Source organism: Carassius gibelio, chromosome A17, assembly GCF_023724105.1.
Source record: "Carassius gibelio isolate Cgi1373 ecotype wild population from Czech Republic chromosome A17, carGib1.2-hapl.c, whole genome shotgun sequence".
NCBI lineage: Eukaryota > Metazoa > Chordata > Actinopteri > Cypriniformes > Cyprinidae > Carassius > Carassius gibelio.
In genome coordinates, this window is record NC_068387.1 from 12,361,013 (window position 1) to 12,383,974 (window position 22,962).

At 36.7% G+C, this 22,962-nt stretch overlaps 4 protein-coding genes across 11 annotated transcripts in view; 2 read left to right on the plus strand and 2 right to left on the minus strand.

Moving 5' to 3' along the window:
• The window catches only part of LOC128031435 (protein EFR3 homolog B), a 24,927-nt gene extending 18,647 nt beyond the window's left edge, over window positions 1–6,280 (plus strand). For 3 of the 4 annotated variants that reach the window (XM_052619696.1, XM_052619694.1, XM_052619697.1), the window contains exons 13-22: window positions 56–228; window positions 791–1,028; window positions 1,279–1,407; window positions 1,518–1,585; window positions 1,928–2,055; window positions 2,240–2,331; window positions 2,444–2,492; window positions 3,869–3,975; window positions 4,117–4,166; window positions 4,386–6,280. In XM_052619696.1, the coding sequence (XP_052475656.1) occupies window positions 56–228; window positions 791–1,028; window positions 1,279–1,407; window positions 1,518–1,585; window positions 1,928–2,055; window positions 2,240–2,331; window positions 2,444–2,492; window positions 3,869–3,975; window positions 4,117–4,166; window positions 4,386–4,485 (1,134 nt within the window). In that variant the 3' untranslated portion in view covers window positions 4,486–6,280. The remainder of the gene's footprint in view (window positions 1–55; window positions 229–790; window positions 1,029–1,278; window positions 1,408–1,517; window positions 1,586–1,927; window positions 2,056–2,239; window positions 2,332–2,443; window positions 2,493–3,868; window positions 3,976–4,116; window positions 4,167–4,385) is intronic. The other variant, XM_052619695.1, reaches the window with a different exon arrangement.
• Window positions 6,281–6,283: 3 nt separating this feature from the next.
• Window positions 6,284–8,698, minus strand: LOC128031438 (pro-opiomelanocortin-2-like). Its single transcript, XM_052619705.1, has 3 exons — window positions 8,580–8,698; window positions 8,179–8,318; window positions 6,284–7,184 (listed from the first exon to the last, which is right to left on the minus strand). Exons 2-3 carry the CDS (start codon window positions 8,314–8,316, stop codon window positions 6,663–6,665), a joined length of 660 nt encoding a protein of 219 aa, XP_052475665.1. The 5' UTR covers window positions 8,317–8,318; window positions 8,580–8,698; the 3' UTR covers window positions 6,284–6,662.
• LOC128031436 (angiopoietin-related protein 7) lies at window positions 7,064–16,235 on the plus strand. Of its 5 annotated transcripts, XM_052619699.1 has the most exons (9): window positions 7,064–7,212; window positions 7,482–7,613; window positions 9,872–10,065; window positions 10,682–11,291; window positions 13,019–13,259; window positions 13,684–13,821; window positions 13,916–14,132; window positions 14,947–15,142; window positions 15,238–16,235. In XM_052619699.1, the coding sequence occupies exons 4-9, from the start codon at window positions 10,902–10,904 to the stop codon at window positions 15,382–15,384; spliced, it is 1,329 nt and encodes a 442-aa protein (XP_052475659.1). In that variant the 5' UTR covers window positions 7,064–7,212; window positions 7,482–7,613; window positions 9,872–10,065; window positions 10,682–10,901; the 3' UTR covers window positions 15,385–16,235. The 5 variants fall into 5 exon arrangements, with proteins under 5 accessions (XP_052475659.1, XP_052475663.1, XP_052475662.1 ...); XM_052619703.1 differs by lacking the exon at window positions 9,872–10,065; XM_052619701.1 differs by lacking the exon at window positions 7,482–7,613 and having other exon boundaries at window positions 7,076–7,212.
• Window positions 16,236–16,814: 579 nt separating this feature from the next.
• On the minus strand, window positions 16,815–22,956 carry snx9a (sorting nexin 9a). The gene is made up of 14 exons (XM_052619704.1): window positions 22,937–22,956; window positions 20,990–21,134; window positions 20,815–20,902; window positions 20,563–20,688; window positions 20,360–20,477; window positions 20,092–20,222; window positions 19,652–19,755; window positions 19,196–19,299; window positions 18,976–19,053; window positions 18,768–18,844; window positions 18,437–18,526; window positions 18,167–18,281; window positions 17,956–18,047; window positions 16,815–17,856 (listed from the first exon to the last, which is right to left on the minus strand). The coding sequence occupies exons 2-14, from the start codon at window positions 21,034–21,036 to the stop codon at window positions 17,809–17,811; spliced, it is 1,218 nt and encodes a 405-aa protein (XP_052475664.1). The 5' UTR covers window positions 21,037–21,134; window positions 22,937–22,956; the 3' UTR covers window positions 16,815–17,808.
• Between the last annotated feature and the right edge of the window lie 6 nt (window positions 22,957–22,962).

Genomic DNA, 22,962 nt, shown 5'->3' on the forward strand with positions numbered 1-22,962 from the left:
TGCTGATGCAGTCGAAACCCTCTGATGGTCTTGTGTGCCTCTGTTTCTCTTTTAGGTAACAGCAGGATTCCAGTCTACCAACATTTTGACAGCCCTTCCCACCTCATTCCTGGAGCCTCTCTTGTCCTTCACTTTGATGGAAGATGCAGAGATCCGTCTCCTCGTCCTTGACATCCTCATCGGCATCATTGATCGCCATGACAACCGGCACAAATTCTCCCCTGTCAGGTCGGCATGCACTGACAAACTTCAGAACAATCTAGCAATCTACAATTTACCTCTTGATAAATGATTAATGCTATGAAATATGGAAGGAACATGTTGTTGTTGTAGTGCCTCTCAAAATTATTTAAAGTTTTTATATATATTAAACAATTATTTATATATATATATATATATATATATATATATATATATATATATATATATATATATATATATATATATAAAACAAGTTTTAAGGTTACACTGGAAACAAAATGGTTTAGAAACAATTTTCACTCAGAAATGAATAGTAAATTGATAATAATAAAGTGAAAAATGATAATTACCAGATGATGGCCAGATGACCCTTAAAGATGGCCTGTGTTAATATATTGTAATACCATGCTTAAAATAGCTTGTTTAAAAATTTATTTTCATGCTATCATACATTTCACAGTATGAATTGCTCTTATATATGTTTTAAAAATTGATATTATTTAATAGCACAAAGTGTTTTGCTACAGTAGGTCCCTGAGAGTCACCTGACAGAAGATTTGACAGTGCATTCTGCTATCGTTTTCAACAGAATTATCTCCGATATCGCAGTACTGAAGCTGAAAGTAGACAAGTGCTCCAGGCAGGATAACCTGTTCATGAAGAAACACAGCCACAGGCTATACCGCCACATTTACCTAGCCTGCAAAGAGGAGAGCAGCGTCCAGCGGCATTTTGAGTCTCTTTATACACTGCTGGGCTTGATCTGTGTGGAGCTGGCCAATGAGGAGGTGGTGGTGGACCTGATCCGACTGGCTTTGGCATTACAGGTCATTTCTCTCACCTCTATGATTTGTACACGGCTGTGGGGCTGAATAAATATGCCAATGGACACATAGGGACAGCATAATGATATATGTTAATTAATAAACCTAACACAAGTCGACCTTTACTTGGCATCTCTTTACATTATGCTCAAGGACTCACTGTATAATAATCAACTATATGTCATGAAAGTGTCTAGTGAAAAGTGTCAGTACAGACTTTTTTTCATTTCCCCTGATGTGTCCTTTTTCTCAGGACCTGGCCTTGACTGAAGAGGATCTTCCTGTTTATACCCGCTGTGCCATTCACGCTCTGTCAGCTGTGTACCTGAACCTCATCAGTCAGCTGACCACTGTGCCTACCTTCTGCCAACACGTCCATGAGGTCTGTCCGTCCGTCCTTCTGTCGATCCATTTATATTTCTGTTTGTGAATCTATATACTGTATATATAGATCTATCTATCTTTCTGTCTCTCTGTATTTTTTTTCCACAGGTGATTGAGTCAAGAAAGAAACTTGCTCCTTTCCTGCTGCCAGAGAATGTTCTTGTTGAGAGCTCAGAGTAAGAACTGTTCAAACAACCATAGTGTAAAACTTCCACACAGCTTTTCTGCCGTGGTTCACACTAATAAACCAACAGAAATGCATAGATCTGTCTCAGTTCTTACAAACGTATATACTGGGTAGAGAACATACTCTACAGTTTTTACTCAGTTCAGTGTCTTTCAGTGCACTATAACATCGTCCCGGAGACATTTTCAACTGTTATGTGCCGAGCAAATGGTTCTGAAAGGCATTAAACCCACAACACATTCAGAGATCTCGTATTCGCCTGGTTTCTGCTAGCTCAGAAAAGTGCACCCATATAAAGCGGAAGAATATCTTTAGCCTCTTTTTCTTTCAGGATCCCGGAGAAGCTGGAGAAGGTGGAGGGAGAGGTGCTGTTTGCGCAGACTAAGATAGCAGAGATACTGGGTGGCAGCGGATACAACACAGAGAGACTGGCCACTGCATACATCCCACAGATCACAGGTCTGACCCTGAGCTTGAGCTTGAAATACAATGAAATGGGACGCTCTGTCGTATTTTTGATACAGTTATATTCCATTAGACACATTCAGTGAGGGCATTTCACATTTAAATGCTATATTACAGCTGAGCTTTGTTTCTGGAATTCTCCATAACACAGTACTTTATGAAAATAATATTTTCATAGATGAAGACAGACTGTCCAAGAGGAAGAGTATTGGAGACACTGTCTCCCTGCAGTTAGAGATGGAGTCCAGAAACAGTCCAGAGAAAGAGCAGGTAAAACATCCTCGTCTTCACTACACTGTGTCTGCAAATGTGTGTCCACGTTTTAGAATCCTATCTACTATCAGCTGTATTTATTTTTTACCTATGTTCGGTGTCTTTACAGAGATCCACAGCAGAGCAGATAACATTTGAAACTCTTAAACAAGCCATTGGTAAGTCTGCATGATTTGAGAGTATACTTGCATACTAACAGTGGGTCTCATTCATGAAACACGAGCAGAACGAATTTTTGTGTAAATCGCGTGTAAAGTGGTTTTGGCGTAAATTTTCGGATTCATTAAAACGTCTGATTTTCCAAATGTTAGTTGGTACGAAAGAAATCTACACCTGCTCCCAGCCACGCGTAAATAGTGCGTTTAATGTCTGAACGTTTTGCTCATTAATACGGCTGCATTTTAATTCACCTTAATCGGGTACATATTTAGACAGAATTTTGAAAAAAAATATTATATATATTAATTACATACGGTTTTTCTTTTAACTTTTATTATGAGAGCCAGTAATAGGATCTGCAATATGCTGCCAAACTTCCTTTTTTAGGACCTGATACGCCACTAGTACGCTTGAAAATAAAATGTGGCGTTTTGAATGAACTTCTGATAATAAAACTTCAATTTCTGCAGCTGAGAAAGACATGTTGAAATCCTTCGTTTGGTGTCATAATATGATGCTCATATATAGTTGTCAGTCAGATTTAATAGGCAGGATTTATGGTAATTGAGAGTGAGCGTGCACGCGCGTCCCGTTTATGACAGATTGGAATTCATTAACACACACACACATTTCACTATCACATCTGACGTTTACGAAGTTTTTGTGAATCAGGAGAAGAGTTTTCGGAAAGTTCTCTTTACGCGCAAATCACTCAGATATTTACTCGTATATTTACGCATGTTTCATGAATGAGACCCATTGTACATACACGTCCGTTCAAAAGTTTGAGGTCAGTAAGTATATGTGTGTGTATTTTATATCATATATATAATATATTCTATTCTGTATATGCACAAAAGGATCCTGAAAAAGTATTGACATTGAAGACTGGAGTAATGGCAGCTGAAAATACAGAATACAAATTTAAAAACAATTAAATATATTAAAATTTGAAAGCATTTATTGTAAATTGTATTTTTATTATATCACAATATTACTGTATTTAAGACATCATTTTAAAACATGAAGAAAAAAATAATAATCTTACCAACCCCAAACTTACGTTACTGTCATTTTTAAGTCATTTGTTATATTGACTTTTATAGTGTAGTTATAGTATTGGCGCAGAACTGTCCCTCTGATTAATGATCTCTATAAAAAAATGTTTTAAATCATTCTTATTCAGTAATCACAAATGACTGGAGAAGACATGGTACTAAAAAAAAATATTGATAGTAGCAATATCCATAAATTTAACTTAAATTGAAAATTTGAAAGGGACATTTTCTAGGCTGGTCTATGTCACCTAGCACAGATTCACCTGTGTTTGTTTGTGTGTGTGTTTGTGTGTGTGTGTGTGTGTGTGTTTGTTCAGTAGACAGCGTGAATGTGGATGAGCAGGAGAGAGAGCGCAGAAGGCAGGTGGTGGAGCGGTTTCAGACCGCCCCGTTTGAGGAGATCGCAGCCCACTGTGGGGCCAGGGTGAGTCCAACGTCTAACTACCATACACACTCTAATTTTATCATCACACAGCACAAACACAGCTCTTCTGTTCAGCTCCTACATCTGTTTGCATCTTTTTACTTTGTACATGAACTGTCTGCTTGTACTGTTTCTCTCTAGGCTTCCCTGTTGCAGAGTAAACTCAACCAAATCTTCGAAATCACAATCAGGTACATAATATAAAAACAGTTTTCTGTAACATTTTATAAATTAGCTTACCTAATCATTCAGCTGTGCATAAAGTACAAATATTTTAAGTAATAGCCATTTAAAAATATGTAGAGTAGGAAACCACTACAGTGGAAAAGGGCTGAATTGTCTGTCTCAAATGATTGAAACTTGTTCCATCTGTTTCTCTCTCTCTCTCTCTCTCTCTCTCTGTTGGATAGGCCTCCACCGAGTCCGTCTGGCTCTGTGGGAAACGGTCACGGCCGGAGCCACTCCATACCAGTCTATGAAATGCAGTTTCCAGACCTCTGTGTATACTGAGAGACCCAGGAGCCCTAGTCACCACATACAGCTGTTTTCATCCCAATATAATCGTTCCTTTTCAAACCGTGTTCTCTAGTGTAATATCTGACTTTAGATAAGGATTAAGGCTGTACTTTATCCTGAAGTCTATTTATGCCAATAAAGCAAGAGAATATACCATATGTTGGTTATACTATATGCACTTAAAAACTTAGTCTAGATGAAGAAGTCCAGAATTTATCAACAAATGATCGTATCTTGTCTGATAGCGTAGAGAGCAGAATCAGGTTACTGTGTAAGTGTACAGTCTGTTGTTCAGAGCAAGTGATTGGTTTTCTTGTACAACTAAAGAGTAAAGCTGCCTTAAATTTTGTATCTTAAGTTAAGGAAATGTGTCCAAAAATGTCCCAGATGTGTTTCCAAAAACGACGTTGTTTTGTGTCTGTGTGTGTGTTGGTATGGACAGTTTAACTAAGTACAAGCTTTGATCGCATGTTTCAACCGTTTCTACATGCTGCAATAACAGCTGTATTTAAAGCAATAATTATTGAATTTAAAAAAATAAAACCTTTTGGGTAGAAGCTGAGGAAGCATACAGTAAATACTTAGTTTGTAGTTTAACTCAATGCAGTATTCCAGTCAGAACTGATGGCTTAATGTCACTGTGTGTAAGAAAGTAAATGTGTTACATTCACATAGTGAAGTCAGACCTGTATCATTATTCATTATACTCTTATCGCTGCACTTTCATTCGAGGAGGGGTTATGATGTATAAACCACAGTACACACAGAAATAGCTTTCAAACCAAGCAGCTTTCCCTTGAATTTGCATGGCCATCTTGAACCCATTGTGAAATCTGCTTCTGGAATATTTTGCCCTTGGCTCGGATTCCAGATTGTGTGTATTCCTATTGGAATTTAGCTATATTCACTTTCAAACCAAGCAGCTTTCTGTTGGTCAATGCATGCCATCTCACAGGAAATTCTGTTGAGGTAATGACATTTTGCCAGCAAATGTGATCACATCTTTTCAGACACTACCTTAAGGGTCTAAAGGGATCTACCCCCTTTTATATTTTTTATTTTTTTTATAATTTGTGTGTTTCATTTGTCACTTGTACAGTAACAATTCTTCTACTGTACTTAAATTTATAAATAATTTCAAGTTTACATCAAGATTTTGTTATCCTGGATTTAAATGCAGCACTTTAAAGCTCACTGTGTACTGTAAATGTGGTGTATGCTGAAAAATACTTCATGTTGTGTTAATTTCATCTTAATGTGTTCTTGTCTAAAATGTTATGGTGTGTTATCTGTCATGTCATATTGTTCCAGTTCCACATTAAAACAGGTACACCATGTTTTATGTTTTTTTTTTTTTTTTAAATAAGCGCCCTTGGTCTTTTTTGATTTTGTTTGTATTTTAAATCATAAAGTAATTTTTCATGTTGTGTTTTATTTTATATATGTTTTTGGTGATATCTTCGATTTATTTGCAAGTATAAAAAACAAGTGGGTTTTATCTTCTGTGTCAGATTGGCTATGATGTTCATCTGATGGAATATTCTAGACTGCTTAATGTGAGGTGATTTTGTATGTATGAAATATCAGAGTTTAGTCTTTCCTTGTCAGCTGCTGCATGCACTGGGTGTTTTGACTGTGCTTTTACAATTTTTCATTCAAGTGAGAACATTACAACACTGTGCATAGTAATTAGTCAACATAGTTATGTGTTTTTAGATACTGTCACTGTAAAACGAGAGACTTCAGAACTGTCTGAATATCAATTAAAGACTACTTTTATGAATTCAAAGTCTGACCTGTGTTTAAAGCTTTACTGGCAACTGCACATACTGCTGAATGATTCTGATGTCTGCTTATTTCTCAGAAAGGAACGGTTTTGTTCTTTTCTGCTTGAAACAATCATTCTGTATCACAATTTCAAACTTTACAGTATAATACTGTACATTTCAATGAATAATCTAAAAAGTATTTGATCACCACAGCATTTCTATGTACAGAAATCAGAATTTATTGTTGAATACAATGTGAATAAACTAAGCGTGAAGAATTAAGTACTACTGGCAAGACCACCCACCCTCTTTTTGTTGACTATGCATGATAGGTTTGCTGGGAAGAAAGTATTAAAAACAATCCCCTATCCACTCATCCAATTAAAACCCCCTCACTGGTCCTTATTTCTGATGCTCTTTGTTTATGACATTTTTGAAGAGTGTGAGAAGGGGTTTCTGACCGCGCTCGTCCCAGGACTTCACGAAGCCTCCGTAGCGCTTGCCAGTAGGCGGGCTGCTCCAGCGGAAATGCTTCATTTTGTAGGAGCCGTCCTTCTTCCCCTGCTGGTTTAAATTGCTCTCCTCTTGAGGATAGTTGACCTCGTTGGTGGCCAGCTCGCGCCTCATCTCGGCTGGGAGAATCTCGGCGGATTCCTCCTCCACGCCGTTTGCGTACACCTTGATAGGCCGCCGCTTGCGACCCACTGGCTTTCCCCAACGGAAATGCTCCATGGAATAAGAGCGCTTGTGGTCGTGCCGAGGGCTGGACTCAGGGTCCATTTGCTCAGCAGGAGCGAGGGCAGCAGGGGACAAAGGTGCGAAGACCTCGGTCTGCTCCAGTTCAGAGGGAGGCTGCAAATGGCTTTCTCCTGGGTAGACTGGGGTGTCATCTCTCAGATCAGACCTGCATACCTGTATGCAGTTCTTAGGAAGAGCAAAAGAAGAAACTAAGGTGTTTTACATTTTCTACTTACATTTTCAATTTGCAAAACAATTGTTGTGGTGTTGCTGTGCCCATTTTTCAAAACCAGACTGTATTTACTACAACTTTTCTGTCATGCCTACATCAGCATAAGTTAAATGCAAAAAGGCAAAGCAGAGAACCTATCATGTCGTGTTTTTTTATTGTAACCTTTTCTTTGGTGTGTAATATAATTGTAAATTATCTGCAAAGTTACACAGCACAAAGTCCACACCAAATGGAGTTAATTTCTCCAACAGAAAACACGAGCAACAAAAAACGAGATGTTTGGTCAGTCCTGCCATTATTTCTGTGACTACCGCAACACGTTTAAAACATTTGCATAATGCCTGACAAATGGCTGCTTTGGTCTGTCTTCGAACAACAGCTGGGTAAGTGAATTCGCTACTTCACGGAGATTTATACAGCATCAGAAAAAAAGGTGTTTTGAAATAACGTAAGCCTCCCAAACAGAATTACGATTTTGTAAATTAGCAAAATAGGGGGATGTAGTGACAAGGCCAAAAAACAAGCTAAGCAACGGTTACATCACACTGTACTGTGGTTAAGGTCACTTAACCAAAATGTTAAATGAAAATCTTTTTTTCTCCATAATAGCTGATGTACCAGAAACCCTTCAGGTAAACAAAATGCATTTTTGTTTCATTAGTGGCTGCTGGCACATTGCTAGAAGGTTGCTTGGGTGTTTGGAGTGATTACATACTGACCCAAGTCAAAAAAGTCCAACCAAGAGTCAAGTCAAGTCATCATTCTGGGTTATTGTTCAAATCCATAATCCTATACAATTAGCAATCATAGTAGTGATGCTTGTCTCACTATTGATCAATAAGACGTGTTTATTTTATATTTGCATTTGAGAGATAACTTGCAATTTGAGCTAAAAGAACCAACATTAGAAAATAAGCAGTCATTTTGGCAGGTAATATTGTAACTCACCAAGATGTTCTCGTCAGTGGTGAGGTCTCTGCAGTGGGCGTTCTCCCAGCACTGAGCTCTGACTTCAGAGCCACCCGCACACAGAACAGCCAGAGCCAAGAGCCAAGCAGGACACAACATCCTCACTCCCCTCACCATATCTGACAGAACACAGCGGCTCATGTCAATATTAATAACGTAGCAATAAACATATTTATGCACACTCAATCACATTTAATGCATGCATAGTTACGCAAAGCATTATTTCATTGCATGCCATAATTATAAGAACAAAGAAAATATTGTGATTTTAGTGCATGTTCGTGAAATAACACACACACACACACACACACACACACACAACTGTAATGCAAGATAAATAAATGTAAAGCTGAAGCTCGCTGGATGAATTTCTTACCCACCTGTTGTGCAGAAAGAAGTCAGCCAACCAAGGTTCTACTCTCTGAGGATCTCTGATCTGTCTGGTTATGTGCGCGTTTGCTTGTCTCTGATGTCTGAAACCCTCATCTATTTCCTTTTATAAGCTACCTGTGCGTTAATTCCTCAAGGCCACCAAACTCAGTCATTTTTAATGGGTGGTGCAGGTAGGAAACCCGGTGCATCATCAATGATATGGATGAGTAATCCATCAAAGACTGTCAGTCAACAGTGAAAAGTCAGTTGTGAATGAGTGTGGGATTAGGATCAGATCTTCACCCAGGTGTAAGTCTTATCAAATCATGATGGTCTTTCTCATTATGTTTAAGGGCATACGTGTCAGTTTACATGACTTAGGTGATTAAAGGTTTAACTCACTTCAAAAAAGGTTTAATTAAATTCAAATCGATTATGGGGCATGTTTTTGTGTATGCTAGGGCACATAGGTGCTAAACTTGTGTTGAAATTAATTGGAAGGTGAGGGATTTAAACAAGGAAGCCATCCGGGTACAGTTTAAAGGTTTGTGTTGTAGAAGTGGAACAAAAGCTCATAATACAAAATGACCATGTTTTGATAGGATTGGATGCCAGTAACAGATAAGGTTAAGCAGAAAATGCATTGCTGCAATGCAGTACCTTTGCCAAAATTAAATATTCTTCATAGAGAGATAATAATAATAATAAAAAATAAATAAAAATATACAGATGAAGTATCTAATCACAATCTTACTGATTAGATTTGTTAAAGCAGACTGATTGTTATAAAAGGAGGGAAGAAGTGCTTGTAATCATTGTGTTCTTGTTAGCAATGGTTACCTCCAAATAAACATGAGCAGCCATCATCGCTTTGCATCAAAATGGCCTCACATACTGGGAAATTGCTACAAAGATTATTGCACCTGAAAGAACCATTTACCGGATCATCAAGAACTTCAAGGAGAGAGGTTGGACTGCAGTGAAGAAGTCTTCAGGGTGTCCCAGAGTGTCCAGCAAGTGCCAGGACCACCTCCTCTTGAGGAGTCAGCTACGTAATCATGTCAAGACTTTTGGACAATGGCCTGGTGTCAAGAAGGGCAGCAAAGAAGCCACTACTCTCCAAGAAAATCCCAAAGAGAACCTGTGGTCTAAAGAAAGTGGTCATGTCAATTATAAAATCATACATTTGGACACAATATGATGTTTAATTTAAGGGAAAAGTCACATCCAATTAGTAAGCTGTAATCATATTTCTATTTTATCTTTATTTTTTATTTTATATTTGCCTGTCTCTTTACAGGCTATTCGCCCACATTGCACAGTGAATGTAATCCTATTAGAAAAGATTTAGAGGATAAGATGTCTGTCAACCCATAGTGACACTGTTAATAGCACAGCATTTCCTACTAACAGTGAGTGAGCATGAAGGGGAAAGGATGATATACTTTCTTGCAACATTCACAATGACAAAAGGATTTGCCTGTCTGGTAAAAGGTAACTTTGTATATCTCATTTGTTAATTTGCCTTTTCATTCAGTTAAATAAATTTGTGTTTGCTATTTTATTTTAACCTTTGGAATTTCAGGATTTATTATGCACATGCTCGATGTGTGCATCTGTTAAGTTGCATCTGTTTTCCTTGAATGTCCTCTAAATGCACTTGTAAGGCAAAACTTTTGATGAATATGATTGTGTTAACCTTGACAAACAAGTTTTAATAAACATCTAGAAATGTTCTAGATTATCAATAAAAAATCAACAATTTTTCTTCACACCATTGATACATGTGAGTGTTTGTTTGTTTATTTATTTTTACAAATATTATGTTTTGGGGGAGTCTAACTACAGTTTTGCAGTCTGAACTAACCGTAAAAAGGCTAAATTACTTGATATGTTAAGAGACTTATTGATATTGTCATAAGGGCTCCAGAGGTCCTCTCTCTCACATGACAAATATTAATAGGATTTATTATTATTATTATTATTAGTATAAATATACTGTTTAGTAAAGACATGCATGAACCACATTTTTTTTTTTTTTTTTATTCTACTGAATAAATTAAGCAGTGTTGTGTCATAGACCCATCAATTCTATTATTTCTTTCGGCAGGATGCTGGGTGGCAATTTGATAAAGATTTTTGGCAAATGTCAACCCAATCAGCTTCCTCCATCTCATTTACATCCCTTCTGGCCTGGAGAGATCTAGTGACAGCATTACACCATGAGGAAATAAGCTATGCCAATCTAAGGACCCAAACAGGTTTCAGGGTCTGATGAGGATTCACTCTCTAGTCCTGACTTCTTCTGGAGAACTTGAGTCTATTGCAGAATGGTATCACTGCTGTACGCTTTTTTACTCTGGGCCGCATGGGCTCAGTTTCCTGTTGTCAAAACCAAAGAGGCTGTTGAAGAGTCTAAAACCATAGACAAAACAGACACTTCTCAGACTAACACACATCGAGTTAGCAGCAGCTTAATGCAGTGTGGTGAATACAGCAATGAAGTGATGCCAAACGGACAATGTCGTTTAATAGCCACATTGCCTCAGCTGGAGGAGCAGAGGTGTCCGGACATGTTCCGCTGTACCGATGAAGTCTCCTACTGGCTGCGTGAGAACGAAGAGCGCAAGCAGCAAATGCAGGACCTGAAAGAGACCATTTCAGAGCTTCAAGAAGAACTGAGGAATCACAAGCATCGCATCAAAGTGCTGGAACTGCAGGTAAGAGTTGTCCACCTAATTTTTCCTGTAAGAGCGGGCTCAGCCATAAAGGGTCTGGTGTCATCTGGTTCCAGCTATTTTTAGCTGTACAAAATAACTCATTTTGCTGCTTGATATTCCAAACTGCTGGGTCTTACCATATTATTTGAATGTTATTATTTTAATTAATTAATAATGTTTTTTTTTGTGTGTGTAAACAATGACTGTTGCAATATATCGTCTTCTATAGCATCTCATGCATGAAACGGAATTTTAAATTTATTCTAATAACATGAAGACATTTGCATAAAGCACATTTTACATTCCGCTTTCATGCTTTTCCAGTGTTTTTCAATGCAAACATACAAGGGTGCCATAAGGTGGGGGGTTGGGGGTGTTTAATGTTAGGGCAATTCCTAGGGCCTGGCGAGGGAGAGTGGGCCCAGAACATGATTTTTACAGAGGGGGACCTCCCTCCCTAGCCCGGGGTCAATATGCTGTTCAGGGGTCCCAGAAACCATAGTGGCACCCTTGCAAACATGTGTTAGACAGACGTGCTTGACCTTTGCTCTGGCAGCATTTGCAGTGTCTTGTTTATCACATTAAGTTTAAAAATGTAGCACACACCAAAATGTACGGGATAATGGCTGACAGGACAGGCATTTTTATTTTTTACTGACATAATGGCCTGGCAGCATCTCATCTGAACATAGTTCATTATTGTTCTACTGAAGCTTCTCGTCATCTGTAGCTTGTCCGCGCTAGTTTGACTAGCACCTGGCACTTTTGATGTGGCCATATAAAGACGTTTTGTGTCTAAATAAATGCAATTCTTGTGAAGAAAAAGAAACAAAAGCTGCATTTGTGCATGGGGTAGCCAACCCTAGCTCTACCCCTGCATTAACTGCGTTAAATATTTGCAAAGTTGTGAGGTACTGTAGCAGAGACCAGCTTGATGGCTGTAAATACATTACAATACAGTCGGATACAGTTGGATGGTTGGATGAATTTCTGACATACTTAACAAATACATTTTTTCATTGTTTATTTAGTAGGCGAAGTCTTTTTTCTTTATAGCACACATTACATATTAACAGGTGTGCTGCAGCTCTGCCTTATACAGGAACCTAGAGACGGATGTTTCTGTACTAATGCCTTCTTAACCCTGATCAGTTACTGGATTAGAGCTGGAACCTGTCCCATGGACACATAGTAGCAAGTCCATTGCCAACAATGCTTTACATCCATTTACAACAAAAAATATGTAGCCTATGACCTGTTACTTATATATGAATTGGCAACACCAAACAATGTAGTTTCTTTTCAATTATCTAGTACCTCGTAAGATTGCAACACAAAGATTCAATATAATAACAGAGGTTATTATTTTCTAAGGTAAGGTATTCAGTGAATCAATTTCAAATAAATAAATCAGTTCCAGAAATCCAGAGCATCTTTTGTCTTTAAAGTTTAAAGAAAGTTAACTTTTTTTTGAAAGTATGTTTAATGTGCATACTTTTGCTGCACACTTTTTGGAATTGATGCAGTTTTCTGTTAACTTTTTAAACCCGTGTGAATAATATTGTTTTGTTGGGTCACTTTCAAATCCCTAAATGAACCGTGTGACCGGATTAAGATAATCTGTGTTAGTTTTCCATTTGTTTTCCTGTTTGCAAATATTAGATGAGCTGTGTCCTCAAAGTACACTTTGCTTTGAATTGCTGATTGTTGTTTTCCTGTGCTGGCAGCGTGAGGAGAAATATGGAATGAACTCGAACTCGTCTTTAGAGCATCGTTTGCACACGCTGCAGGAGTTCTATGAAGAGGCCAATGCACTGCTGCACATCCAAGGATCACTCATCTATGACATGCAAAGACAGATTCGCAACCTCACTATGATAGTAGAGCGTGTGAGGCGCAATCCTGGCTGTATGATCAATATCATCCGCACAAGCCCGCTCCTCGGCGCTCAGGATACCCTTCACCCAGGTCAGCATTACTAGGTACTGAAGATTTCCAAAGTGGTTATTTGATTTTTAAAGGGATAGTTCACTCAAAATTGAAAATGGTGTCATCATTTATTCACCCTGATGTCATTCCAACCCTGTATGACTTTTGTTTTTGTCAATCAAATGAAAGTCAAAACAACACTGAACCCCACTGACTTTCATTATATGGATAGAAAGAATAAAAAAAAAAAAAAACAGACTAAGACATTTTTTTTAAATCTTCATTGGGTGAGTAAATGGTGACTGAGGTGTAATTATAGGGTGAACTACTGCTAATTAAAATGTATAACTCAAATGAGGAAAAAAAAAATACAACAAAGTCATAAGCATCTCAGAACTCATACGTTATATATATTATATATTTTTAACAATAGCTTGATTTGATCAAATATTTGTTTCCTCAGAGGTTCAGCATGTACGAAACTGTCCAATTGACTGTGCATCCCTGTTCTACAATGGAGTCCATAGGTCTGGGATTTTTACTGTTGTCCCTTCAATAGGATCGACTCCTGTAGAAGTTTATTGTGATATGGAGACCCAAGGTTTGCATTTTTGTGTTTATAGACAGGAAGTTTGGGTTAAATTAGGAGCATTAGTGGATGTTAGTTGGGATTAAATAATCATTCTTCGGACCAGGAGGTGGATGGACCATGTTTCAGCGTCGACAGGATGGAAAGGTCAATTTCAACCGCAAATGGACAGAATATAGGGATGGCTTCGGAGATCTGCGTGCAGAATTCTGGCTAGGAAATGACCATATCCACGGTATCTCCAGCCAGGGAGAGTATTCCCTCCGCATTGACCTCGAGGACTGGAATGGCAAGCACAAACACGCACTGTACCAGAACTTCTGGTAAACATTTGGAAAGATTAAGTTCTTAGAATATTTCTGGCACTTAGTTATTTCGTTTTTTGTTTTCAGTATTTAATTGTTTTAATACATTTAAATTCATAAATATTTTAATAATTAATACAAATATTTAATACAAAACAATGATATACTGTATTTATATTAAAATGTATTCATATTATATAAATTTAATACAGTAGTGTTAAATTACATTATATATAAAACATATCAAATACTAAATATACATACAAATATTATTTTAATATTAAATATTGATATTAAATTAATGCAATTTTTCTGAACCTTGTCCAAAATGAAGCATCATATTGTTTTCATCTCTTAAATATTCTTATGAGAAAATCCTTACAGATGCTCCAAATTTAAAGGAATATTACACCCAAAAATGAAAATATGCTGTAATTTTAATCACCCTCAGGCAATCCAAGATAGACAAATTTTTCTCTTTATCAGAACTGATAAAGTTGCACACCAGTGGATTTTTTGGGTGCTGTCAGAATAAATTGTTTAAAGTCATCTTAAAGATGTATTTTTTGTTATTACTAACATATAGCTTCTCACTTCACAAGACTTTAATTAATGGACTGGAGTCATGTGAATTACTTGTGGATTATTGTGATGCTTTTATCAGATGTTTGACGGCACCCATTTACTGCAGAGAATCTATTAATGAGCAAGTGATGTAAAGCTAAATTTCTCCAGATCTGTTCAGAAAAAAAAAAAAAAAAAAAAAAAAAACTACATCATGATTGGGCTGCATTTTTCTAATTCACTCAAGCATAAATGATTGCTTTGGCAGGATTGAGAACGAGGACAACCTCTATCGTCTCCATGTATCGGGATTCAGTGGTACGGTTGAGGACTCGTTTGGCTGGTACCATGACAAGCAAAGCTTCAGCACTCCAGACACAGGTGACGTCTGTGCTGAGATATCTCACGGAGGCTGGTGGTACCATCAGTGCTTCTTCGCCAACCTCAATGGAGTGTATTATAAGGTCTTAAACAATTGAAGGAAAAATGAAACAATTCCAAGATATAAAATATGAGCCCAACCATCTTAACTGTGTCCTATGTTTATCTTGACCACCAGGGGGGGCGTTACTCTGCCAAGGGGATGAATCTTCTGGGGCCTGATGGGATTGTGTGGTACTCTTGGAAGGACTCAGATTACTACTCCTTGAAGAAGGTGAGCATGATGATCCGCCCACGGACCTACAGGCCACGCCTCTCCCCATAACAACACAGCTTTAGGACCGGTGTAAAACAATACTGGAGTGACATCATCAGGTCATTGTTGATTCTCTGTGACTAAGCAATTACGTAAACTGTGGTTAAAGGGAAAGTCTCATCTGGACTCGTTTTGGTCAAACTTGTCTCATAATCTTGGTCTTTGACATACTGATGCATTCTATGAATTGTAACTAATATAATCAAATTATCAAACAGCATGCATTATTAGGTTATAATGGATTTTTTTTTTTACTTTAACAAAAACAATTGTATTTGTTTTGGATAATCATTATTAAATAGAAATAATTCATGAATTGATATAATTTTGATACATACTGTATACTTTGTTTAATCTTAATTGATGTTACTGTTACACTTCATTGGTTAAAAATACTCAGAGGTGTATTTTTTTTTTAAGATTAAGTTTTTAAAGAAGTCCTGTGACCCGTTGCAACAAAACCCTTAAAGGGGTAGTTTACCCCTAAGTAAAATTTTCCAAACCAGTATGAGTTTCTTTCTGCTGTTAAATACAAAAAAGACACTTTGAAGAACATGGGTAATCAAGCAGTAGCCATCGACTTCGATAGTATTTTCTGTACTATAGGAAATACAAGTCTTAAGGGGTTTGTTGCAGCCAGTCTCTGTATTTCATGAGAACATTTGCTATCCTATTTGATATGGCACATGCAAATATGTTTGCTGTTTAAGCCTCAGTGATTTTGTGTAATTTAGAGGCAACAGGTGCTCGAACAATCCCCAAATGTACAGCCTTTTAATGCCTAAATGTATGTTTCACAACATTGTTTACATTTTGTAACTATTTTGAGAATTTATAAAAATGACTTAGTTTTTGACAAATGTCCTGCTATTTTATCTTTCCAAGTTCTACCTCTCTGCTATAAGTTTCAAACTACTTTCCCATGAGATAAACATATCTGCACCATCCATGAAGACTCTTTGTGGCTATCACACACTAACAGGACGGGTGGAGCGGACCAGCGAATGAAAGTAGCACTGGACTAAAAGAGGTTTTGAGGGGCATCACATGATTTGATGATTGTTTGCATTACGGTACCAGATGAAATAAGGGACTCCTTACTGTCAAAACATGGAAAAAGTCTAAACTAAAGCTGCCTCAAGTTTAGGGGAAGGAAATAGTTTTGGAGAAGAAAGTGTTTCTTTGCTTGAGGTTACGCTCACATGAACCCTCGCCAACACTGAGGTCATCACGTTCATTTCCTCTTCCTTTCTAAGGTCAAATATTTATTTTCTCTTTCAAAGAGAGAAAACGGACCCTGAGCTAGCATAAATCCTGGATAATTTTAACATTTTCTCAAAAAGGTTATTTTTGTGCTCTTAATAGAACTGCAAAACCAATTTTGACACAAGGCCAAACAATGCAGAGCATTCATGGCCATCACAACTCTCCTCACAGACTTGGAAAGGTATAAAGAAAGATTTATTACACACTGAATGGCTAGTTAAAAACACATTTTATACACTGAGTGTGACAATGAGACATTTTTAGTTTTGTTTTGCATAGAAAATTTTACCACAGGTAAAAGACAATGTCCTTATTGCTTTTATCCAATACATACCACTAAACATCTGTCATATTAAGTTTCACATACCACAAGAAAATAAAATCATGTCAGACAATTTAAGATGTTAATAAACTCATTTGGTTTAGATGGCCCAGTCTAAGTGAACATGACCCTGAGAGACCTCAATTTACATAAATAAAATTAAATGTCTTAAGGGAGTAGTTTACTCATAAAGAAAAAAAATACTGAAAATGTACTCACCGTCAGGCCATCCAAGATGTACGGGAGAGGAGTTTATTTCTTAAAGCAAAAAAGTTTAGAAATGTAGCATTTTATCACTTGTTCACCAATGGAGCCTTTGCGGTGAATGGGTGCCGTCAGAATAAAACTCCAAACAGCTGATAATTCAGTATCCACATCACTCAAGTTCATCAATTAATGTCTTGTGAAGTAAAAGCAAGTGATATACTTTAATGCTAAATTTCTCCAAATTAGTTCTGATGAAGAAACAAACTCACCTATATCGTGGTTGGCCTGAGAGTGAGCAGATAATTTTACCAAATTAAAATTTTTGTACGAACTATTGTTTTTTTTTGTTTTGTTTTTTTTACGTCGGGGAGTGTTACATTAGCTTAAATAACAATTAAGATTTGTATTTCACCTTTTTCTGTGAACAAAATATTTGGTAAATGATATTCTGCACATCAAAAATAGTTTGTTCCCTTATAACCTGTATTTTACAGATGCCACAATGCAGCAATACAGAATTTTATGGAAACAATATGGTTAGTTGTGTATTAACATAAAAAAAAGCCAAAGCAGCATCCTGTTTTAAAACTCCACAGAATCGACACAGTTTGATGAGTATTGACGTTCAGAGCGAGTCCTCACATGGTGGTATAATGTCCAAGCGCTTTCTTCAGCTTTTCAGCAATCTATCCAATGAAAACACACAAGAATGTTACATACATACTATGTTGCATTACGTATGCAATGTTTCTGGTGTCCATACACACTGGTATCCCATCACTCACCGTTTCATAGAACTTCACCTGTTCCTCCAGGTAGAACTGCATGAGTCTGTTGTAGTCATAGATACGGTTGCTATGGAAGTGATTCATCTCCGCTAGAGAAACAGATGGCAAGTCTAGGATTACACGTGTGTGTGACAAACTCTACAGTTAAGCACACCGGTGCACGTATAAAAGACCACTGTGACAAGTCTTTCACACTTTCCTAACATACCTTGCAATGCGTAAGACATGGTGCTGAGGTTCTTTTCCATGATGAGTTTATCTTGTTGGCTAATCTTATTCATCACCACCAAATGATCAGCCTCTTTTACTTTATCGATGGCAGCCTGAGGGGAAAAAAATGCTTAAATACTATTTTAAAAAAATAAAACATCTCTCTCTCTATATATATATGCACATGTACACATTACTTTTGTCATTTAAATGAAACAAAACCGTAAAACACTAAATATAGAAAGGCTAAAAGGTGAATGGTTTATACCTTGTGAACTGTTATTGTGTCAGGAAAGCAGCCCAGTAGACCCTTGTACTCAAGGTTTGTTTCCATCAGGAAGTGTAGATCTTTTTTCGGCTGAGAGACAAAGTTTATCTTACTGAAACAAAAGCTTAAACTTGCGGACAATGCTAAAAACAGCAATCGTGGATGTTGCTATCACTGGGTAGCCTTGTGGTTACAATTCTATCAAACTGTGAAAATAGCCGCACAGGAAGTGAGGAAACTTGCTAATGATGAGTGAATGGCACTGGTAGAAGTTCAAGGACGGAACGGTTTGTTGAAGTATTCATTTGAGGAAATACTGTACTTCTGATACCTGTCCTGCAACGATTTCTGCTATTTCCTCATACGTTTTTCCTGTTGCAGTCAATGCTTCTGTCAAAGTTGATTCCCCTTAAAATAAAAAAAACCCACATCAATAAAACATGATTAGATAATCATAAGGCAATCCAAAATATTTTTAGATGTAATATTTAAGCTAAGAACATGAGGGCATTTTAAAGAACAAAGCTCCAGTTTCCTACCGTTGTATGCACTAGTGTTGAAAACTGATGAAAGGTTCTGAAATGCTTTTCCAATCTGCCGATACTCCTTTTGTAATGCTGATGGTTTAAAAGCAGAAGATATTTAGTATGGACAAATCACAAGATGGTAACACATTAATGAAATGATCTACACAGAACATTTGACTGTTCTTGATAATGAGTTACTGTGGCAATGAGAAAATCAATAATATGAACTCACGGCCTGTACATCTCTTCCAGTGAAGATGCCCAACAGCCAGTAGTTCTTTAACACTGTTGTCCATGGATCTAGTAAACTGGCTGTACATTTCATATTTCTGCTCCCTACAATCACATCAAATAAGACAAATATTTTATTAAATATAATATAATATATATATATATATATATATATATATATATATATATATATATATATATATATAATTTTTTTTATTAATACAAAATAATAGTCTTTACTGACACTTTTGACCAATTTAATGCTAAATAAACGTATGAATTACTTTCAAAAAGAAAAATCTTACTGACCCCAAACATCATACTTTGTAAATGACTATTAATATAAAAATATTATATAATTATAATAGAGAAACAATTTTATCTAATTAAAAAATAGGAATTAAAAATGTACTGAATTAACTGAAAAAGTAACCAAAGGAGTTAAAAATAGTCTCACACTTGAGCAGGATCTAACTCTGGGAGATCTGGATCTATGTTGAAGAAGATTTTCACTCCCACGGTTTCGTCTTTTTCTGCTCTCCGCTTCCCTAGTTTCCACTCCTAGTAGAAACAACAAATTAAACATAACGTACAAGACTCCCGGACTGCTATGCTGAACTTAACTTAACTATTCATTAGACAAAGTTAATATATAACACTGTAAAACACTTCTCAAGGATGTTTTCTCAATATCAGCAAACAGATGGCAATACTCAACAGAAGAGCTCTTCAACTGTATATATATATATATACACACACACACACATATATATATATATATATATATATATATATATATATATATATATATATATTTTTTTTTTAGTTGACTATGCATTTACAGCAGTATATAAAACTACATGTCTATTATTAATAGGCACATTTTAACAAACGCACCTTCTCGTCTCTGTAGTTAAGGAAGAGCTGGAAAACGTCACTGTTTGAGATCACTGGATGCCGGCACATGCGGGACATCCAGCCCTGCAGGCGTTCCATGCGCATTTTGATAAATTCCTCTTCAAATCGGCCTAAAGAGAAACAGAAGACAGATGCTAGGAAGTATACCAGGCAATTATTATTTTTTTTTGTGATCATGAAAAGAACAAAAAGACATGGCGGTGCAAGAAGCTTTTCCAACCACGATTACTTTTTTTGCTTCAATCACCTGTAACTTGTTTGTCAGGTAGACATGGGATTGGCAGAGCACAGGCAAACTTCTCCACGAGCCTCTCGTATAACCAGTCAAAGTGTTTGTATCTGTGATTGACCGGTCTATTAGTAGTCTGAAAAAAAGAAAACCATTGACTTGTTAGCAAAAGAATTACAGTGAGTCAATATTATTCAAGTAAGTGCTTCAAATGAACTTACATTAGGTGTGACCTGGTATTCAATGTAGCTCTTCAGGCCGTACATTTTTGACCCCTTTTTGGGATCAGCCACTACACAATCTAACTGAGTTTGTGGATACAACCATACAGGACCCACCTCACCCGTCTGCAAAATAAACATTCATCCTGTTAATTTATCCATTCACTATAGCACTTAAAACAAACCCAAGGTTGGTGGATTATTCCTTTATCCAGAATAACTGGAATCACATGACGAAGTCAAATAACTTACATAAATTGGCAGTCTTTCATCTCCTTTAGCTATGTGCTTGGTAAGCAGATACACTTCTGGATTTGGAGTCTTAGAGAACCCTGGGAACCTATGGGAAAAGATGAGATTGGCATTTGTAAAGTTTCTTTTGTTAATGAAATATTAATATAGGTAGTTATCAAGAGTAAAACATTACTTGTTGAGGGCTAATTTCATAGTAGAGTGACCCCCGCCCCGCTGCATGGTTCCGCCCTCTTCCACCTGTGAGCCTCCATAGCCGCCTGTCGACTTTCCATCATCGGAGTCATCGTCCCATTCCTCATCGAAGGAATAGACAGAACCTACAGTCATGTGACACAACAATCATCATCACAGAGAGTAACAGAAGAACAGACTGAAAAACTCACTCGGTGTATATCAAAATCCTCACCCAATTTTTACATAACATACAGAAATGCATATACATATTTCAAAAGTATAACCCTAACTAACATCCTTTTTCCTACTTACATTAATATTTCCTACTTATACAAGGAGGCCATACTATAGAACTTTGCGTTCCAAGATACTAATTCAGAAGATTCAGCAGTGCATTTTTATATATTTTTTAAAAAAAGATACAAAAGCTATCATGAAATTACATATTAAGATGTGTATAATTTCCATAATACATAAATTTTTTATGTGTATGCTAAAGTGTACTACTTTTTCACAAGGATATTATTCATACTAGAAAGCAACTGGAGGGGCCAGAAAAGGTTCTGCTTCCTTGTGCAAATAAACTTTTATGGTATACATGCAAATGTATATATACCAAAGGTGTACAGTATATACCACTCTCGCTGTGGGGAACATGTTTCAGAACAACCCTGCTGTGTAACAAGCAAAGACAACTGTAGAGATGCCTATACCTAACCTTACCACTGAAATTATCCACTTACTTCTACATACAGTACCTGCCTACCTAAAGTACATAAAGGGCTTATTTATGACTTTATCTATGGTGTGCTGAAAGAGAAAGTTCAAAGTCTATATAACAAAGCAGATAACACAAACAACATGATGTAATGTTGTAGACAGTAAAGCAGCAATATGGCTGCTGAGCTGCTTCTGTTACAGAATGTATATGTGCCCGAATTACAAATACTTCATTATACACTTTAAAACAGGACAAGGTTAAGCTTTAGCTTGGTTTTATGTCTACCATTAAAAATTGTGCAATATTATTACAATTTAACCGTTTTCTATTATAATGCATTTTAAAATGTAATTTATTCCTGTAAATAACAAATCTGTATTTTTAGCAGCCATTACACCAGGCTTCAGTGTTTACATGATCCCTTACAAATCATTCTAATATGCTGAGTGTTCAAAAAAAAAAAAATCTTATTATTATGATTGTTGAAAACAGTTGTTCTGCTCAATATTATTGTGGAAACTATACCACTTTTTATTTCAGGATTCTTTTATGAATGGAAAGTTCAAAAGAATTGCATGTATCCAACAGTTCTCCATAAGGGTTATCCTCTAGTCTACAGGGTCACTGAAGTCTAGAATTTTATTTATTTGAAACAGATTTTTATTTTTGTAACTATATTTGTCTTCAATAGTCCCTTTTACAGCATTAAAAACACCTGGGTTCGTTTGACGTCAGGTTTGTTTGGATAATGTGAACTGCAAGCAGTGAGAATTTAAGAACCACATTTCCGCTTGCCTTCAGCAGAAACTGACTTCTTCATACTTTTGAACATTTGCATTACATTTGTGGCAAATAGACGTGTGTGCCGTTCTGTGTTGGTGCTTTGGAAACCAAACCAAATTTTTCAAATCCAATAGTACCAAGCAAGCAATGGTATCAATCCATTTCACCACATCCTCCAGCACCAAGTCATTCCCGACAAAACAGCCCCCCCCCCCCCCAAAAAAAAGAAACATTTAATAAAATAAAAAGATTTGTGAACAAAATCCAGTGGGGGCAGGAGGAGGAAAGATGAAATAAGGTTCAGGGCAGGCAATCAAACCAATTGTAAAACCACCCTTTTCTTTAGATAAAAACACTTATTGAATGGAAGTATAGATAGCTATAGGCAGATAATCAGATAATCAGTTCATGGAGGTTGTACTGTAAATGTTCTCCACTTACCATTATTGCCTGCTGGTTCCTGTTCA

Excerpts from the sequence above, each read along its gene's own strand:
- LOC128031438 (XM_052619705.1), bottom strand. The coding sequence starts at position 8,316 with ATGGTGAGGGGAGTGAGGATGTTGTGTCCTGCTTGGCTCTTGGCTCTG. Across the intron at positions 7,185-8,178 it reads CCACTGACGAGAACATCTTG|AACTGCATACAGGTATGCAG; the intron begins GTGAGTTACAAT and ends GCTCTTCCTAAG.
- LOC128031436 (XM_052619699.1), top strand. The coding sequence starts at position 10,902 with ATGGTATCACTGCTGTACGCTTTTTTACTCTGGGCCGCATGGGCTCAG. Across the intron at positions 13,260-13,683 it reads TCAGGATACCCTTCACCCAG|AGGTTCAGCATGTACGAAAC; the intron begins GTCAGCATTACT and ends TTGTTTCCTCAG. Across the intron at positions 13,822-13,915 it reads TTGTGATATGGAGACCCAAG|GAGGTGGATGGACCATGTTT; the intron begins GTTTGCATTTTT and ends TCTTCGGACCAG.
- snx9a (XM_052619704.1), bottom strand. The coding sequence starts at position 21,036 with ATGCAGCGGGGCGGGGGTCACTCTACTATGAAATTAGCCCTCAACAA. Across the intron at positions 18,282-18,436 it reads ACACAATAACAGTTCACAAG|GCTGCCATCGATAAAGTAAA; the intron begins GTATAAACCATT and ends TTTTCCCCTCAG. Across the intron at positions 18,048-18,166 it reads CATGTCTTACGCATTGCAAG|CGGAGATGAATCACTTCCAT; the intron begins GTATGTTAGGAA and ends CTGTTTCTCTAG.